The sequence below is a fragment of the Parus major genome, chromosome 1A (genome assembly GCF_001522545.3).
Source record: "Parus major isolate Abel chromosome 1A, Parus_major1.1, whole genome shotgun sequence".
In the NCBI taxonomy this organism is placed as follows: domain Eukaryota; kingdom Metazoa; phylum Chordata; class Aves; order Passeriformes; family Paridae; genus Parus; species Parus major.
The window spans coordinates 28,198,151-28,219,355 of record NC_031773.1 but is presented as its reverse complement, the minus strand read 5'-3'; the positions used below and the strand labels follow the sequence as shown (position 1 = coordinate 28,219,355).

General features: G+C 37.6%; 2 protein-coding genes across 4 annotated transcripts in view; one reads left to right on the top strand and one right to left on the bottom strand.

Annotated features, from left to right (window-relative positions):
- TMEM117 (transmembrane protein 117) overlaps positions 1 to 21,205 on the bottom strand; it is a 189,941-nt gene that overhangs the window by 151,864 nt on the left and 16,872 nt on the right. For all 3 annotated transcript variants that reach the window (XM_015628236.1, XM_015628237.1, XM_019006725.2), the window contains exon 3: positions 12,735 to 12,867. In XM_015628236.1, coding sequence (XP_015483722.1) covers positions 12,735 to 12,867 — 133 coding nt within the window. The remainder of the gene's footprint in view (positions 1 to 12,734; positions 12,868 to 21,205) is intronic.
- Positions 13,834 to 20,275, top strand: LOC107204685 (P2Y purinoceptor 1-like). The gene is made up of 2 exons (XM_015628239.2): positions 13,834 to 14,647; positions 19,254 to 20,275. Exons 1-2 carry the CDS (start codon positions 14,578 to 14,580, stop codon positions 20,273 to 20,275), a joined length of 1,092 nt encoding a protein of 363 aa, XP_015483725.2. The 5' UTR covers positions 13,834 to 14,577.

The window sequence follows — 21,205 nt, the reverse complement described above, 5'->3', positions numbered from 1 at the left end:
AATTTTGATGCAGTCTAAAGATGACAAAAGACATGAGGGGTAACTTTAAAGGTGTTGTTAATTTCAAATTACAGTTAATGTCTGGCAAATAAATCAGGTCTTGTTAAGCAGCAGATCACAATTGTTTAGCCACAGTGCCCTCTAGCTGTCTTAATTCTTATTTTACAATTTCTACAAGAACTACAGTGTAGTTTTCATGGAAGCAAAAAATTTCTGTACGAAGCACCAGCTAGAGAGGCACAGGTACTGCCAGTTGTGCTCCATCTAGCCAGTTTTCCTTATCATGATGACCCACCCACCCCACTCCCAAAAAAGCCTTTGTATAACATCCAATGAAAAAAAAATATTTTTCTTATTGAATTTCCCAGCCTAAAAACTACAGATCAGGAAACCAGCCTGAAGAAAATAGAAACTGATTTGAAATTTTCATTGGGATCCAAAAAACCTCAATAGGAAGAATGGGTTTCTACCTTTCACTGCTTTTTACTTCTGTGTGCAATCCATATTCTTTGTTTTCAATTTGAAGCACCAGTAAAGAAGAGCACATTTGGGCACACCTGGAAAGGTGGGCTGTTAGATAAAAGTATGAAGGCCAGGCTCCCTCCTCAGATAACACCAGCCAGTTGCAAACAGGTAAGAGGCAGTTTATCATGTATTTTCCCTAATCCAGCTGGTTTAGGAAACTGGGTCACTTTTCAAAGGCTGTGTCTTCCAGAAACACTCTCTGATGGATACTTGGTATTCTCTTCCCTTTTCCTTCTCTTGAGGCTAGACTTTGCCCACATCAGACTTCTTGAATCACACTAAAACCTGATTCAACTAAAACCTGATATACCCAGTGTCTTAAATACTCCTTCACAGCTTCTCAATAACAAGATGCACTCAGCTTATTTCTTAACCTTTAATGGACAAGATGACTTAGATACAGGAATTTTTTAACCCCTGTTACTTTTGTTACGGAAAAACACCAGGAAATTGCAGACCTTCAAAAATAAGGATCTATGTAAAGTGTTTTGCAATAAATCATCTTGAGCAGTGCCCTCGCAGTCCCTCTGTAATCCTGAAGTCTGACCAGTGTTTCCTTACATGGCTTTCTTTTTCCAGGAAAGGTGAGAAAGGGTGAAATTGGAAATATTAGTTTAAAAATCACAGAGGTCCAAAAAAAATTTCAAATTATCTATTCCAGCCTACTGTAATTTTAATGTATAAATCCTGAGAATAACTTTGTGGTAAACTTTTTTTTTTTTTTTAATAGCCATTTTCACTCTGTTCTCATTTTAAATGAAAAGCAGCTGGAACTAGTAATACCAGATGAGAACATTCAATTCTTTACAATGTTCAGAGCTACAGAATTCAAGACATATCTCTGACACTGTGTGTACTCTGCTCATTTAATGCTTATGTTGCATTTATGGAGCTGCAACATAAAAACTAGGAGAACCTGAATCTTAATGTCCACTGTGTGGAAAGACCCTGGGGTAAGCCCTGTCTCCTGGACATAGGATGCTTTCATCAACAGACTAAAAACAAGGTTTACCTCAACCCTGCCAATATGACAACTGAGTATTTACTCCACAGTTCCCTGAGAAGGTAGACAGGTCTTACTTGAAAAAAATCCAAAACTGAAATATCTAAAAAGGTCAGTGTTTCTGAGTCACAAGAACTGATAATAGGTGGACAGCTTGTGATGGTGTTATGCTCCAGTTTACAGAATTTTGGTGTCACCTTACTGGCAGAGGTTTTTTTTTTTTCATTTTTCCTATCCTAATTCCATTCACCTTTGTGTACACATATATGGCAATTGTTTCATCATGGAGTGCTTCTAGTAGATAAATATTATGAAAAAAACATTCTGAAAAAGACTAGAAAATATATTTGTGACCCCAAGTGCTACATGATGAGCAGAAGTTAAGAAGAGTGTTTTCAGCCCTGGAAAATTTCAGACTTTTGTGATACGTTTCTGAAGTCTCTAATCTGGTGTTTCTTTTTTGATGTTGTTTTTCTTTAGTCCCAAGCCAGTCTTGCAAGCCTCAGTGTTAAGCCCAGGAAGCGCAACATACGCAGGTCGCTCATAGCTGGTGTCACAGCCACAACTGCAGGTTTCTGCCTCTGCTGTCACACTGCTCCAGGGTGGACCAGCCACCCAGGGAGGCCCAGGAAGTGCACACAGGAGCAGCCTTCACTCCTCTAGGACAAGAACAAGAGCCCTCTGCAGTTCCCTCACTGTACTTCATGCAGAGCAAGGTGTCAGCCTTACTGCAGAGTACTAAAAGAATATTCCCTTTCTCAGCCTCACAAGCATTTTAAGGCTAGAAAAAGGTTCTTTTGATTCTGTTATCATTTATTCATCTCTGTAGGACTACTTGTAGGTGTCAAATGCTGCTGTTACCTAGCACCAATTTATCTTCTGAGTTACCATTATGTGTTAGATAGACTTGAGGTATTACAATGGGTCACCTGAAAGAAGCAGAACCTATTGTGCATATTGACTCTACTTTTCAGCGCATGTGTCACTGAAAGTCATTATATCACAATTCATTTTACAGGTTGGTTCCATTTAGATAGGTTCTAACCCTGTCATTTTCAATGTTTCATTATAATTTTTACAACCAGCAGTGCTCTTCATCACAGTCATGCTGATTCTCTTACAGCAAAATTGTCTCTAAAAATAAATTCCTAACCTATGCTTTTGTAGGTGAGCATTAGTAAGTGGCAAAACATTTCTAACCTATGCTTAGAGGTTTTCTATAAGAAATCTTCGCATGGAGAATTTTGGATTGGAAAATGGTTGGATACTAAGTTACATTAACTTTTTTGCATGCCTATATGAATATCACTTCAGCATGGAAATTCAGAATTCTTGCACTCAGCTGTTTTTAAGTTCTTTCATCCCAAAAATGGTGAATTGCATTTAAAAAGGAGAAAAATTATTTAAATAACTACAGCTAGTAATGCATTTAAGGAAAGCTATATGCCTATAGAATTAAGAGAGCATCTTTTAGTTTTTTTCAGAAACAACAATATATCACAATTCCACTGAAGCTACATATATATGTATGTATGTATATATATATATATACATATATTTATACACACACACACACACAGGTACCAATTCACAAACAAAACTTAGATAATAAAATATATTGTCCATTCATTCTTTCACAGAATATTCATGCAGAATGGACAAGAATGGATGTAACTGCATTTTGTCTAAATAATACTGAAACTTTCATGCTAATTTTGAAGTTTTAACACTAAATTTAATTGAAGAATGATAACATGGAGAAAGCTTTTGGCACATTAATTATAAAAAAGCTCTTTAATTTACTTTAGCATTTTTTTTCTGCCATCTGGTACCACCACAAGTAGTTATATGTACATTATTCAGAATGACTTTCAAATTCTTGAATTTCAGACTGCTTGTTAACTTTTTTACAGCAAGCATTCAATGTTTTATTGAAAATTTCTGCTTCTATTTGCTGTAACGTGTGCTTTGGCTACTTATTTGAATGTGAAGTTCCTTTGGGTGCTGAAACTACAGAATAAGCAGTTCTGGCACCAAAAATAAATAAATAAAAGAATGAAAAATAAAAGAATGGGAGTAATTACTGCCTCAGAACTTTGTACACTGTTACCACACAGCAAATAAAAACATTTACTTCAAAACGTAGAGATAAGTGTAGTAGGGAAATGCTTAAAATGTGTAATGCTGTGAAAAACACTGAAAACATTCTAAGACACTCTTTCTTGTTAACATGCAAAAGAAAGTAGAGCTGCATCTACCAGCAAGCAAAAAAATCCTGGATCATCTAGTGGGTATTCTGACTGAAGAGCTCAAGATTTGGCACAAAGATTCACAGAGAGAAAAAACAGCAATCTGAGTAATCAACTGGAAAAATATAAATAAAGCAAGAAAGCCTTTAGGGTCCTGAGTACTTTTCTAGATTAAATTTTTTTATCAAATCTTGAAAATTTCTCCTCGCTCCACAAACTGTCTTTTTTCATGTTGGAGGCCTAGTATGATGTTTTCTCCATACTGTGAGTATTGCTAAGAGAAGACTAAGGATTCCAGTCCAATTCCATAGTGAAAATACTGCTAGTTTCATTTTAGATTAACTTAGGTAAGATAAAATAATGCAAGCAGCAGGAATGAGATGCAGTATTGCTCCACCACCTTAATTTGTGTCCTTTACTATCTGGTAACTATTTCAAATCTGTCCATGTCATTCATGGAGATTAAAACACTTGGATATTTTTTTCTCTTTTTTTCTCTCACCATTTGTAATTGGCATCAAACATTTATAACTTCATATGCACAAAAGCACATTTTTTAGTCTGCTGATTTGTAGAGGCATGAACATATTAATGGAGTCATCTACAAGTGATATCCAGTTTTAAAAAAACCTGCATTAACCCTACAGGTTAATCACTAAAGCATTTTTTTATTTATATCACACTTAGAGATTCTCTTTCAGAGGACCTAGAAAACAGGCAATTGCTGAAAAATGCAGGTAAATATTTTTTAAATTGACTACTTTTTTTTTGTTAAAGTTGTGTTTTTAAGGTGACTGATGGTTATACCATCAGATAAAGCAATAGGGAGACACGAATTATTGCTTGTTAAATTCAGACACTTCTATAAAAATGTCTGTGCAGTGATTTTTCAAGACAATAAAATATGTCATACAAATGTATGTACTTTTGGGAGGGACTGCAATCTTAAATGTTTTAAATAAACTCAAGTCATATTTTCTCAGAAAGCAAACCTAGTTTTCTATTTTCTTCCATTATCCCTTGTACTACTAAGAGGTGAAGAAAGCAGGTACTTCAAATTGCCCTCTCTAGCAAGAGCAGGTTAACTACTAGCATTAGGGCCATAATCTGGCAAGAATTACCTCAAATGCTCAATTTAATTCACACAAGCAGTCACCTCCAAACACAAGGCAGCTGATGTACCCAGGACTGCCAGAAGGGCAGAGACCATCATTCTGTGTTACCCCATGGCAGCTGAAAGCACGACATGGGCCAAATTTGTCCAGATCGCATCAGCTGTTGCCGCCGCTGCCAGGGGAGACCAAACGCCTGCAACATTTCTTCCTGCACTTTCCAATTCTTCCTCTTCCCTGTCACGGCTTTCATGTTCAGCAGCCTCCATCACAACTGCAGCCTCCCCTCCATCAGCCCAGCAGGGCTGGGAAACAGGCTGCCTCCCCATCTGCTGCTACCACCCACCTCGCTGCTGGCAGGCATGCTGGGGACAGGTGGGCTCCTCTCCCCAGTTCTGTTCTGACGACAGGAAAGAGAATACAGCAGCCGTACCTAGAGCAAGCAAATGTCTCACTAGGGTGGCAGCTGGGCTACAGATTTTTCTGTTCCAGGTACTTGGTATCTTCAGGGTTTTCAGCCAAAATGAAGATCGATAAAAAGCGTCAAGAAGCCTTTTCTTCTTAAAAAAGTGATTTTTATAGAAGTGTTCATTATTAAATTTCTATTTTTAAAACAGTGTTTATCTCAATGTTCTCCTGTAAGATAAAAGCAAGCAAAATAGTAATGGATGAGCTCCTCAGATAATGGAAAGTGGCAGTAGTCCTCTCAGAAGATAAACCTCAATTTTAGGTTTCCCTGGCAAAGGAAAAACCTCTTATAAGTGCAGATCACAGCTTTACAGATTTTCTAGTTCAAGGTGATATGACCTAAAGCCATGTGATCCTATATAAGAAGAAGCTATGCTTTACTCAGAAGCCTTCTACACAGAGGTATTACCCACAGACACATGGCCTCACCTCATGAGCTGCAAATGCAGAGCAACCCACTAACTTCTTCCCCAGGTTGTTTTCTCTTTGGAACTCAAGAATCTGGGTTATAGAAAAGTATTTTTCAGTCTTCAGGGGACCCAACTTGTGTGTGTCATGGGCAAAGAAAATGAGAAATGAACACAGCAGCAATTCTATAGTTCCTGAAACGGCAAGAGAGCTGCTGGAGCAGAGCATTTGCACATAATCCTACTGGACAGTGCCACAGCAACAAGGTCATAGTGTGGTTAAGGGAAAACACTCTCAATGTCTACAAACCAATTCAATACAGAGGGGTATGAAGTAAGAAAAGTAATGTTGTAGCTGTTACCTGCATCTTGAGTGTTTTTTTTTTACTTTAAATAAGAATAATAGTTTTTAAAAATTAAAAAAAAATTAAAAGCAAATGCAATATTCATAATAGCACCATCAATTAACCTTTGCATAAGGTTTAACAACATCGTGCTGTGATAAATTTACCTAGTAATTTATCCCTAGAACTGGATATTTATTTGAAAAGAGAAAAGGGGAATCCATCTATAAAGCCCTAAGACATTCCCACAGTCACATCAGTCTCACCATGGCAACAACAGAGGACAGCTAGGACACAGCCACAGGGGTACTTGTCCCTCTGTCTTGGCTTTGAGCAAGACCTCTCTGGTGCTGGACATGCCATTGTCTCCCCCATGCTTCTCCCACCGCAGCCTCCAGCATCCTTTGTACTTGCTGTTCATAGCTAACAGGTCTGGCTGTGCTCAGCACTTGCTGCTCTTCCCTCTGGCATCTCTTATCAGTGACAGCCTCCTTGAAACCAGGGTCATTGATTTTGGGCAATAGAAAGAAGGCTCTTAAAGGGGGGGTTTACAACAGTAATTTGCAACTGTAATTCTTACCTAAACACTTACAAGTACCAGAGATTAATTCAGTCAGCTCACATGACAACTACTTAACTCCCAAGCTGTGTCTTCTGCCTGTATCTTGACAAAGAACTCCTTCCAAAACTGTTATGTGCCACTTGAAATTCTGTGGTTTGGCCTTCCTAAAGCTATCTAAAAGGATTTACAGGGAAAAAAATGGCTTTGATTTGTTTTTTTTTTTTCCCTCACTGTTTGGTGTTCTCCCCAAATTCCTATTAATTTCAGTCATTCTATTAAAGTGATTAACATTGCTCTCACCCTGATTGACCTGCATTACAAGAGAGCCAATTATGCCCCAGGAGTTTTGGCAGCCTTTGATACCAACAAACAGCAGGTAGTCCTGGAATAGCTCTATGGATAAGAGAGCTCTTTGGTGTCCTGGGATGCCATCCTCCCTGGGATCTATGATGATTCTATGCCAACTGTTTTGTGATATGCAAAATCACTTTGCCCTTTCTCTGCAGAGAGTGTGGTTTGGGGAACAAGTTTCTTGGCTGTTACAGGGTTTGGGTTTTCAGAATCATCATCTTGTAATTACACTTAAATTAAGCATTTTCTATTTTTTTCCACTCCCTGGCTTACAAGAAGGAAAAGCTTGATGAAATCTACTTCACGAAAGACAGGAGCAATATGGTAGATTTAGCACATGGAGAGGTACTTTCTGACCAGGTGGGAGTAAGTTGAGCTGTAAAGGTTGAAACACCCTGAAGTAATTTGGAATTTTCAATTACTTGGATTTTCAAGTACTAATCCTGGCTCAAGACACTTTCCAATCAGAGTGACTTGGAAAATATGGTTTCTATTGCTGCTGTGATCTCACTAGACACCTATGCCTTAGGATCCCAGCTGGGAGGACAACCTGCAACAAAAAGGCTAACCTGAAAACCTCTTACAGACTGCATTCTTAGAGCAATATTTTACATCCATAATTTATATAATCATAATAAACTTTCTGCCTCTATAAACTTTTACATAACATAAGCCTGTCACAGTTTATGCTGTTTAGAAGCTATAAACATTTTAAGGGAGTTCCTGTTTTCCAGGTACATTTTGAGAAAGAAGAGATGGCCCCAAAGTATTAGTGTCTGAGAACAGCATAGAGGCCTTACAGACTTGGAACGTTTCCTTCCAGCAGTTCACAAAAGCTTGAACTTTGTGAAGCTCACAGTATAACACTATAATCTTTGCCAAATATTAAGCATGACTATAGTATAAATACACAGCTACACCAAATACACACAGAGGATACACCATCATAAAGCCCACAAAACATATGGCCAAGTAGACACAGCTATGAAAGTATACTGGAGGCCTAATATAGATCACTGTGGGCCTTGCAGCTCTGTAGAACAGTAACTGTGCTTAGGAAAACAAAGTCTTTGTTGTCCCTAAACCTTGCTCAAAAATTATGCTAATGATGACTAATCCTTGACTCTAATGAGCAATCAAACAAACTAAAGCACAGAATCCTGAACAACATGTAGTTTTAAAGCTCTGAGTAAATACACATTTCCAGAGACACAATAATCTGTATCTTGGGGAAAAAGGAAAAGGAGCAGTATCTAATTTGGATAAGGGAAAAGTATTTAATAGAAAGCTATTATTGTGTCTTTTAAATATATAAATAGGTTTTTCCTTGTTTCAGCTTGTTAAACAAAACACAAGACCTCTTTACGAGCATTTGTCAGCTGCAGATTGTAATTGGGTCCAATTTCACTAAATCAGTATAATTAAAATTAATTAAAGATCTATTTTTATTCCTAAGGAACTTCTGCAAGTAATGTAAATGGTATTGAAATTTCACACTTTTTCTGCAAAAGAAACGAGCAATAAGAGAAGATAAAACTACACCAAAAAAGATGTACTCTCTCCTAGTGCTTAATAAGAATGACCAAAACCTTTTGACAGCACAGGTAATAAATTCACATAAACTCTCTCCTGACATATGCAACACTTAAAGACGACAATCCCAACAAATTGTATTATTGCTACAGTAATGTGACAATTTGCAGCTAAAGAGAAAATGGATTTGTGTCTGCTATTCCAATGACACTTCACAGTGTTGAATAATGATGTACCTGAACATCCTTTGGACAACTAAAAATCTCATCATTTAAGACAAGGCAGCTGACAATTGTGAGACAAGGAGTCACAACTTTGATTTTTGGATTGATATGAAAAATACATCACTGTGTCGTAAAGTTAAACATCAAAGCATTATTTACTGGTGCAGGCTCCCAAAGGAGAAAATATATTTCTTTTTGGCAATATATTCTCTACTTAAAGCAATACAGTTGGGAAAACTTCAATGTGTGTAGGTACAGATTTGGAATACCTCAGCATGTCAAGGGTACAAAAGCCACATATAAATGACAAAAATATGGGAGAATCCCTGGACAGTTCCAGACCTGGAATTCCTTTAAAGAAAGAAACAATAAATAAAGGGCTCTGAATTTACTTGTGGCACAGACAAATCCCAGAAAAAGGGTTGGACAGCGAGGATCCCTGTATACTTTCACGGGATTTAGCTTCTTAAACTGTGCCCTTTGCTGCCACCACGTGGTTTTGCCGCAAGACACTTTTTGATACAGAAAAATCAAAGTTTCCTCCTTTCATTTACATTTCAAATACAGCCTTTAATAAATAAGTCATGTTGCTTATCTGTTACACAGCTCAAAATCACTGCTTAATTTCAAGAATCTAAATTACCTAAGATAATAAATAAACATCCAAGTCCCTCACTTTTTAAAAAAGTATTCAATAGTATTTTGATAACAGATATAGTCATCAGATATTCACCTCTGACTACAAGAACAGTGACTACAGTATAGTGGATCAGTGCCCTACACTGTGAAGAACCTAAAGGAAACATCAATGAAAAAAAAAAGTGACTTTAAATTTAAAAAGAAACATCCAATCTGTCACAAAATTCTTATTCCAAATAGTCACTCTCTCACCCAGCAGACAGCTGTATAATATATATTCAAATACCAGCAACTTGCTCATTTAATTAGAGAATTATTAACATTGGAAAATATCTCCATGACCATCAAATCCAACTGTTAAATGAGAAGCAGTGTATTTAGCACTAAACCATATCCCCAAGAACCAGATATCTTTTGAACACTTCCAGAGACTGTGATTCCACCACCTTCATGGACAATTCAAACACTCAACAACCTCTTCTGTGAAGTACTTTTTCCTAATATCCAATACAGACCACCCTAGCACCGTTTGAGGCCGTTCCCTCTCATTCTGTCAGTAGCTGTCTGGGAGAAGAGATGGACCCCACCTTGCTACAGCTTCCTTTCAGGTCATTGTAGATGGTGACAGGGTCTCCCCTAAGTGCCCTTTATTCCCCAGCACCCTTGGCCACTTCTCTTATGACTCGCTCTCTAGACCCTACACCAGCCTCATTGCCCTTCTCTGGCCATGCCCCAGCACCTCAATGTCTTTCTTGTAGTGAGGGGCCCAGAACTGAACACAATAATCAGCTTGTGCTCTTCCCTGCAAACTACAGCCCCTACTGCTACATATTTTATGGGATATATTCACACTTTTTTAGGTTTGCTGCACTAAGACACATGTGAAATGTCTTTTAAAAATACTTTTTAAAAAAACCCCAAATTTTGGCATCTGTAAAATACTCTTTTTTTAGATGTGGTTATATGACAGAGCTTTCAATCACAGGTTTCTCAAGACCTCAAAAGGGCTTTTGCTATAATCATCCTTGCTGGCATAATGCAGGATGTATGACTTTCCTACTTCTGTGCCAGAAAGGGATTTTCATTGATGAGATCAAACATCTGACATAAAGAAACTTGTCAGAATCCCTCTGGTGCCAGCATCCAGGGAAAGGTGATCCAGAGATATCGCAAGGAGGAAACAAAACAAAAAAAAAAGCAGAAAAAAAAATAGTTTGCACTTAGTCTTGTAGACAGGAAGGCTTTTATAGCCCTTGTATTGAGAGATGTATAACCTGGGATGCCTGTGTTTCCTAGAAGGCCACAGGCTCAAAGGTCAGTTTCCCTCCACAAACACCATAACCTTCATGCAGGCAAACTCTGGCCTTCATCCTGGAAACCAGTCTCTCTGCTGACAGTCATTTCAGTAGGGCACTGTGGTAAAAGATACAGACAGAGCTGCTCTTTTGCACAGAAGTCCAAACCATGAAGCAAATTCTTTTGTAAGGATTACTTTTACTCAGGAAAAAATACTGCACTCCTTGAAACACTTCATTAAGGCAAGATGGAGCAGTTGGCTTTGAAGCTGTTTGTTGTAGAAACCCTCTTTTCAAAAGTACTACACATTGTTCTACTCTGACTTTGAGAGGACTGATCCAAGAGCTGTGTTTTACTGATGATTTAAGTTCTGTTGTTTAAGACTGAAATGGTTTGTTCCATATCCTTTCTTGCTGGAATGGAGAGCCAACGTGTCTGTAATGAGCCCTCAACTTACTTTGAGAAAAGCCATGCAAGGCTGTGAGCCCATTATGGTGAACCTCCCAAAAGAATCACAACTAACCTGGGGCATAAGCTCCAGGAAAGGAGGTACTTCATCCCACAGAAAGCAAGAGGGCACATGGTCTGACAGCTATTTTAGTACTAGGCTGTGTCTATTTCCATGGATGTGGATGCTGATGGCCACACAATCTCTTCAGTGCAGCTAATGGAAGCTTGTAACAGATACAGGAAGCAGAAATGTGGACAAGGACAAATGAAATCTGATTTCCAGACATGAGTCAGGCTTTCAAAATCGCTTTGTCTAACAGCTAGCTGGTTTTAGTTTATGGAACATTAGAAATACCAAATATAAATCTTAACATAATACCAATAATAGTATGACTGCATAAATAGGGAAGCCAGAAACCTGCAATGCTCCCTGCTTCCTCATCCTAATTATCCCACCTGTTATTGATCACCTATTCATATTTACCACGTCATTACAGTGATGGTTTCATAAAACAGTCGATGAGTCTGCTGCTTTACCTGCCTGGCTCAAACCAATACATTTAGTCTTCATGTCACAATGTCACGATCGTCCCAGCTGGTCTGTGCTTATATTCACTCAGTGACAGGCAGTCTGCCTCCAACTCACCTTTTGCTTTATGTCACATTGTTTACAGGACTTTGAACAATGCACGTTTTTGTTGACATGCTTAAGATCTGTAATACACCACACCCCAGCCCATTAACTCATCATCAGATTGCTGGTATGGCTCTGATATTCTGCTAGGAATGAGAAATTTAATTATTTGCATTGTTCTTCAACCCATAAATACTTTGGATTTCTTATTCCTTGCTGGGAAGTCTTCAGATGCTATCTTGCCTTTCATAAACAACATTGCTGTGGGTTTTTTATCTGATAAACTCATTTTGTACATATTAGTGTACAAAATAACTAATGACTAATAATGTAGGTTTTCTAAGGAAAATCAACACATGAAAGTGGTGCTAATTTTGAGATAATAGGAGAAAGCAGTTCTTAAAGACAGAAAATTAATATAAAGAGGTCCATTTAAAAAAAAATCTATATATAATAGATGGCTGTTCATCCCTCAGCCAAACACAATTTTGCTCTGTCAGAGCACCTTATGGAAAAAAAAAAATTAAGAATATTCTGAACAAACTGGATCAGCAAATATTTTTGTACATAACCAAAACAGAACTATATTACCCATTTAATCTCCATGAGCTTCCTAAAATTTAGAGGTTTCAATTACTTTTAACTCTGAACTTTCTCCCTAGGCACAATAGTAATGCTTAATCTTGTAAATCACTCAGCCCTAACTTCAAATCAAATTTGTTTAGCTATAATTTTAAATTTAAAAAAAAAAAAATCTAATGCTCATTAGTACCATGATTTAACAGTTGCTAACATTAGTCTAGGAGTCCATACTTTTATCCTCTTGGCTAATTAACCAATTAAATTACTATTCTACCTAAATTCAGAAAGCAGAGGAAAAAAAAAGCTTACAGTATATTCTAGAGCAAAAGAGACAAAAATTAACTCTAGGACCTACCTCATATTCCCCGCCATAATGAGGAACAGGTTATAAATATGAGAAAATATGAAGAGGAAGAGGATGGTACTGAAGAACATTGTCATCCAAGACCCATGGTCCTCTCGAAACATTTTCAGACGGAGCAACTGACCTATGGTACAAAAAATATGAGACGTATTTTAGTCAGTAAATACATATTTATATCATACTAAAACCAAAATAAAGTACTGAACTGTATTTCTTCCTATATTAAATTATTCCACTGTGTGTGAGGAGGACAGACTTAGCATCATGCAGATGAACTTCTGTAGTAAAGCATAAATAGATATTATTGCTACAAAATTACAAATACTTGCAATCCAAAGAGGGGGGAGGGAAGAAAGAATGCAACATTCACTTATCAATAGCAGTATTTTTAAGAGAGCATGAGAAAGACCACAAGCCATAACATTTCAAATGCTAAAAAAGGTTACTGACTGATACATAATTTCCCCTTTTTGTGTCTAAGACAGCTTTTCATGTCCAAGACAGTGTGACATATTTGAGGTATGTCCGCTGACAAATATTATTTGCTTCCCCAATTTAATCTGGAAATAAAGTTATGAGTCTGTGTAGAATCTTGTCCTGTATGTTTTTCTTAGACCTAATCACTTTAATAATATGATATGGTATTATACTTTATTGTGAAAATATTACCTTTTTTCAAAGAATACTTGTGTGTCTCATCACTTGAAAAGAAGCTCTGCTTACTCTCACCACTGGTGTTAGGTGAAACTTTTACAATATTTTTGCCACAAACATGTTTTTCTTGGGCTATCTTTTCTTCTCTGTCATCTTTTACCTTTGGATAACTGTTTACAGTATTGAAAACCTCACCAGCACAAGAGATGGGAATTCGCTTTTGCAAGGCTGAGAGTGCCACAGCAGAAGCCAAGAGGGGATAAAGGAAGATGAGATAATTCAGGCAGCAAGGTGAAGGACAGCATTTAACAAGGAGACAGTGCAGTCTGGTGCTAGATGATGTCAAAAGAACAGAAGTAATATGAGGAGCTGGACAGGAAGTGTCAAGACTGAGATATAAAAGGGTCTGGGATGGAGGAAATTTCTCTGAGCTGGTTGTTGAACTGCCAAGTCCACATTTGGCATTGATAAGGGCTGGACACAGGAGGAAGCTATAAAGTGGAAGAAAATAATAATAAAAAATTGAAGTAGTTATTCAGGCAGACAGGAAGATCCCAGAACTGGTGTTTGCTGCTGAAGATGGAGATGCAGATTTGGGGGAGGAAGACTTGAGGACCTGGAGCAGACATGGGCTATGGGCAGAAGAGGCAGGATGTGAGCTCTGGATTAAGCAGCTGGCAGATGAGTTCCTTGACAAAGCTGAGACTTTGGAATGATGTGGGAACCATGAGGCAGGAGAAGTGACAGGTGGGTATAGAGGGTCTGAATGAAGCTCTACGATGGGACAAGAGCAACAGAGGTCCACAGAGCAGTCCAGTAATAGGGCAGCAACAAGGATTCTGTGAGTGAAGAAAGGTGAAGAAAGGGAAAGTACAAACACACATATACATGCCCCAGGCCCCTGTACTCTTTGCTTTCACTGCTGGAAACCCTGACAGCCCCAGGCCTAGCTAGACTGAGGATGTCCTCTGTCCTTCCCTGAAGAGCAAGCAGAGGCTGCTATGGCAATAGCATATTATCCCGACTTACTGAGAGGAGTGGCTTAATGATAAAAGATATTTCCCTTGCAGTTTGATACCTGCTCTCTGAACAGCTGCCATTGCATATGGAATACTCCTGACACCTTGGATAACAAACAGTACTCGCAAAATAGAATTGTGATTTCAGGAAGTCCAGATTAATGGAGAGAAAAAACACAGCCTGGAATCTAGACTTCTGTATAACAGATAACTCCAACTTTTCTAAAACAGGTAAGAGAAAGATTTAATAAATATTCATTGCATCTGTACTCTCCAAAGCTTTTTTTTTCCCTATTTAGTTATTACACACTGATAATACCTACAACTATGTATAAATGTCATATTCTTAAAATAATCTTTTCATAAATACTGCCTTCAGTAGGCAAATACTTCAACATTTCTTCTACTTTAGCTTGTGTTTGCCATACAGGACTTCATTAACTCTCAAGCAGGGTTCATCAACATCACTTTTTTAAAAAAGAAATAGTACTTTAATCACAATACTGATATATAAAAATGAAAGGAATTGGATATTAGCGCAATCTTCTTACCTAACTGCATGCAAATGTTGCAGATATTACTTACTGCTCCCACCATACCAGGATGTATAACATGCTAAATGCAGTTAAACTAAAATATGTTAAATGATCCACCTAATGCACACATTGCTTTATATATCCTTTCATATCAATTCAGTTGAAATAAAAATGGGTTGCATCAGATGATTACCTAACAGGTAAGTTGTTACAGTAAAAACTGAAAATAATGCTTGTTATTTTTATAACAAAACCTAGGACTCTATAATGCTTTTTTTTCTTCTTTTTTTAATAAAAGGAGCTAAAAGGTTACACTTTGAAAGCACACATGACAGAAATATCATGGAGTGTGAATAGTCAGAAATTTGGAAAACCTATCTAGTAACTGGAATAGACTTGTACTGGATTAAAATACAATTCCAAACAGCTCAACAAAAATAAAGAATAGCAAAAAAAAAGTAGCAAGGGGCAAAGAGAGTAGATACGGAATAAAATTACACAAAATAAGCTTTTGACTCATCTTAACTTTCTTGTTTTTTCACTTCAGGAAAAATTAGTTGCTTATTATGAACTTGTTAAAAATTTAAAGTAAACCCCAACAGGTATGACAGAGAAGAAAATGGTTACTAGGATATATTTACACATAAAAAATTATGTATTTTAAAAACCCCAAATAAACATGTTAAGCCTAATGGGCCTGTGCAAATGCAAGTCAAATGCCATATGAATGACCACCAGTAATAAACTGTGAATTAACTACAGACAAAAATCAAGATTCTCCTATCATAACGTTTCCTAGCTCCACCAGAAGTTTCCTCAAAATGTAATTTTTTACTGGAAACAGGTATTTTTATCTGCTCCAAGTCTTTGGAGAGCACATGAATGGTACTAGTGGAACACAGGGTAGCAGAGATTCCAGTGTTTAGGGTCCTGCAACAAACCAGGCAGTAACTAACCAGTATTTTTTTTCCAGTCCAAGAGAAAACACGACTCAATAGGCAGGCACAAAAAAAATTGAGTCAAACAGGTCACTTTTTTAAAAACTAAAGCTTTTCTAGTATATTTATATCCACAGCCCATTAAGACAGTTGCACTCATTAAATTGCAGAAGCAGAAACAAGTGAAACGGTAAGCTCTTACCAATGCATTCAGCATGACTTCTTGTCTTAATTATGAGTGGTGGAAACCATAAACTTCAACTATTTCCCACGAATATTTATAATATTCTAATACCAAGCTCTTCATTGAATCAGATGTATTCCTTTAATTCTGGGTGCCCCATAAAGGGATTGCTCTTTCTGCCCATTTAGTGCTCAAGGTCATCTCCACCAATGACTGAAAGTGTTCAACTGAAAATTTAACCTCAGTAGGAAAGTATATTTTAACTTTGAAAACCAATTCTACTTGCATCAGTTTGGCAAATCTGATTTTAGTCAGTACTAACAACATATGCACACTAAAATGCCATGATGCTGCTGCTCATTCTGCCCCAGTACAATATGCATATATGTGTTGGCTGGCTTTGATTAAGAATACATGGACTTAGCAGTGAATGCTGCAATGTTCAGGAAAAAAAAAAAAAAAAGTTTTCTTAAAGTTTTCTTAAAATACAGATGCAAAATTTTGAATTTGAACAATCTGGTCCTATGCTGTAGCTTGAGTTAATCTGTTGTGCTGAGACAGTAGACAGAAACCTTGCTATTGTCTGATAGAAAAAAATGTCACTTCTGAAAATTATTACAGCACATATTTCCTGGACATCAGGGTAGCTCCAATGGCTTCAGCACAGACCAGGGTATGCAGGCAGACTGCATCCTTGATTGCATAAGGCTTTATATTCTTTTGATGGAAGACCAGGAGATCCTGGAATAGCACCAAGCTGGGGGTCAAACCCTTAATGCTTTCCTCTTGCTTATTAAGTTACCTCAGGAAAGGTTATTTTTATCTCTGTACCTGTTCTCCTGTGTCCACCCTGTAAGTCACTCACTTCAATTGAAAATCACAGTTTCAAGAATCTAGTTTTATTTATGGTCCCTAAGCTCTACTACAAAACAAAGTATTAACAGGAGACAGAAAAAATATTTTAGAAAACTCAAATAGGAATCCCAAGTGAGACATGTGGGAAATGCCTACACAAACAGACATATTTTCTAATGGCTCTCTGAGCTCCAAATGCACCTTACACAGCTGGGGCAGCTCCATCCCCTCCAGCTACAAAACCAACTTCATACAGCTCGGCCCTGAGTGCAGCCCAGTAAACTGGAGGTGATGAAGGAGATGGGGGATTTTGTTTCTTTCAACTCTGTGACTACCCTAGCACATCCAGACCTTATCTGGCCACTTGGAACAAATCAGAGCAGGTGGCACAGCTGTTTGCTTCCCTCCATTTAGACCTACCTATAGCCCTTAGCCAGAAGCTTAATAAGATCAGGAGCCTGGCACTACATATAGCCCTCGTGCAACTATAGCTACTGTTTGGAGCCAGTTTAGGACTTATTTATACAGCCAACACAACTTGTAATCAAGTCTGGTGCCTTCATTTGTAAGTATTGAAAAGGAAGGCAGAGAGGTAGGAAATGCTATTTAATTCCAAGAACACACAAACTCTAGCCAAGAGGATTTTAAGAAAATATGTATTTCCTATACCTATTCAAACTACTTTTAATTGAACATATCATGAGAAAATGTTACTTAACTATGTTTCACGTTTTAAAGAACTTATAGGGATATCTTACAAATTTCAGAGGAAGAAAACAATTACACAGTTTGCATAATCTTTTATATTCACAAAGGCTAAGGAGCAGGGAAAGTATAGCTACCCTAGGTTAAAGTCCAGTGCTTCAATACTTAAAAAAAATTCATAGAACAAACACTCCCCACTAGAGAAATACACTGTGAGTAGAACAGATGGTTTTCTATCTGCATCATTTCCTGGAAAGTCATTTGACTGCCTTTGTTGCTGAGTTTCTAGAGAAAGCACTTTCCTTCCTGATTTTGTTGAGTACAGTCTAAACCAGCTTTTTTCAGGTAACTGAATGGACTATACATTTGCAAAGCACAGTAATACACTATTTATTTAGTAGGTCTTCACTGCAGTTTCTGTCTGTTATATTTTGACACATGTATGTGAACATACCTTTGGAGAAGTTTTATTGTATTAAGCATGACATGAAACCAAAGCATTATGTTAGGAAAAAAACCACTATTGCCAACTTAATGGTTGAAGATGTTTCAAAATTTTTAATGAATCATTAATATTTTGGAAAAGTCTTCTCTTCCACTCAAAGTGTGGCCTATACTGGGGAAGATTTTATTCTGTCATCCTAGCAAGCACTGTAGCAGACTCTGATCTATGAACTGCTGTTTGGCTCATCCTCATACTAAGCTTCTACTTGGACAGACCTCACAGTTTGGCATCATTTGGAAATTATCTAGAAACACAAAAAACTGCAATTGGTGACAGCCCATTCTGACAGAATATTCCAGCCTTTGGTTTTATTAGGAGTCAAAAAAACATTTGAATTAAGCATGAGACTTTACAAGAATAAAAAACTTGCCTTCAAAAATACACTGCAGATCTATATTCCACATATTCCATAATGGGAATTGATACAACATAGGCCATAAAGTTAGACAAAAAGAATACTCTCTAATCCTACCAAAGTACAATCTTTTAATCCTGGGGCAAATATTTACAGAAGAAAATCAAAGAAAAAGCACTTTGTCTAGAACATGAGATTGAAAAGTTTCTGTGGCCTTCACTAAAAGCAGAATTTCGTCCTCATTTGTTTCAATACTGTTTTCTTGATCTCAATCACAGCTCACTGCACAGCTACCCACATGAAACTTGCCCTTAGGCTGCATATGGATGCTCAAGGCAATCAAAGCAATGATAGAATGAGCATGGGCAATTAATGTCCTTCTGTCACCTCCTCTGCTTTTTCCAAAGATAAATATAGACACATTAGTGGCCAAGGGACACTGCTCTCACTTGAGAGTGCACACTTTTTTTTCTCACATCCATCGTACACAACAGTAAATAGCAGAGAGGAAAGTATATAAAGTTCTGCATATAAGTTCATGAAGATCTGCTTGTGTGGGTGTTGTAGAGTAAGCTGTGTTACCTTCTTAGAGTTTACATTTTTTTCAGACAGAGAAGAGAGTTTGTACATTATACTACGTTCTGAATTCTTTAGCCAGTTCAAACATACTGAATTTAACTTATAATTTTTGAATTTTAAATGCAATACCTCTAACTCAATTTTTGTTTTTAAGGCTGTTGGTCTCTCTTTTCCCTTCAGGCATATTCCGTGGACAGATGATGAATGGTACATGCATTATTTTCATTTGCAACAGAAATCCTAAGCTGGAGTGGTACTGTTATTTGCTGGTTCTGGTTTGCCTTTTCACTTTATTAACAGGATTTCTAGGCAATATACTTGCACTACGACATTATGTTTACTGCATGAAGACATGGACTACCAATACCATATTTCTCTTTAATTTGGCACTCTGTGACTTTACCTGGACTCTTATGGTACCTTTTTCAGTATATTATAATATCCAGAAGTTTGCCATCTATTTCAGTCAAGCGTTTTATCAGATCACAAGACTATTTTTTAGCATTAATATCTATGGAAGTGTGTATTTCCTGACACTCATCAGTTTTGACAGATACATAGGTGCTGTTCATCCCATCAGTTCATTAACGTGGTGGGACAAAGAAAAGGCTGTGTTTTGCACCATCGGGGTATGGATCTTCATAGTGTTTGCATCACTGCCTGAGATTTACTACACAGTTGCAGCCAGAAGACAGCATGACATCATAAATTATCTGGATAGCACTGAAGAACCATTACAATTTGCCATGCCATTCACATTCTCCAAAATTGTATTGAGATTCCTAATTCCAGCCACAGTCATCTTTACATGCTATGTGCTGACTCTCAAAGCACTGCTACAACTCAGTAAACGTCAGCAAAGAAGGAACAGACTTGTTAGGCCTCTGCTACTGATTTCAGCTGCTATGATTGTCTTTGCTGTTTCTTTCACACCTTACCATGTTATGATGATGGTGATACTAATTTACAGAATTAATTGTCAACCACCCTGTGGGAATATAAGCACATTAAGTGCCATTTACAAAGTCACAGAGATCATCTGCAGCATCAACAGTTGCCTTGACCCAATCATTTTTACAATAGCAAATAAGACATTCTATCAAAGAATTAAAAATATAAAATGTCATCCCAAATGCCAGTACTGCTGTTGTCTGACAGGAAGGGTAAGGGACATCACTCTCTCTGTGAGAACAATGTCTTAAACACCAGTCTACAAAAACTTGCATCTCCAGCTGCTTATTTGGCTCTGGGTCATCAGACCCATTTCATATTTGGTCTCCCATATTATACAGATATCTCTCGAATAAGCAGGAATACACAGAAGTGCAGAGTAAAACTTAATCTGACAAGAAACACTAGTGGTTCCTAGCTTTACAGAATTGGCATTTTAAACATTGTTGTCATACTCTAGTTTATTGTGAAATAATGCTTCTATCTGTATGTACATGCAACATGGAATAAAAAATAATGAAAAGTTCTAAGTAGCTCCTTTAATTCTGGGCAAGAAAAATACAGAGAGATTAAGAGCAGACAGTGTTGAGGAGCCTCCTTATAGTTTCTATTAATTATTTCTTCATCTGTTTTTAAGTGCTGCTGTGATTGTGATTGTACAATTAATAACTGTCAGAATGCTTACAGCTGAACTGCTTGAGCATTTGCAGAGAGGCTTTCTACAAGTACTTCAATTTAATGCTGCTTGCACTAGAGTTCCACTGGCAGTGGAACCTCATTAACTCAGGAAAGTGCAGCATATTTCCAAAAACAAACAAACAAAAACTAAATAGTGAGATAAAATCCCTGAGGACAGACAGAGCCACAGTGAATGTGCTCATGAAATAAGCATGGATTAGAGAGCTGTGCTCCCAGGCAGCAGGAGTTTCCCCCAAACCCCGGGCAACTACTGCAGTTTATTATTAGTGCTCCAGGGGAACCTGTGCTCCCCTGTGCTCCGCTTCAGGGGAACCTGTGTTCTGCCACGAACTCTGAACTCCTCAACAGGGAGAAGTCTGCACTGAAAAAGCTCTGAAATAAAAAGGTGGCTGAGCTGCAAGAAGGGTAGGAGATGCCACTACACAGAACACTTCTGTTCCTTCGGGGCCATAGCATCACAGTTTCGGCACAGTCCAAGATAA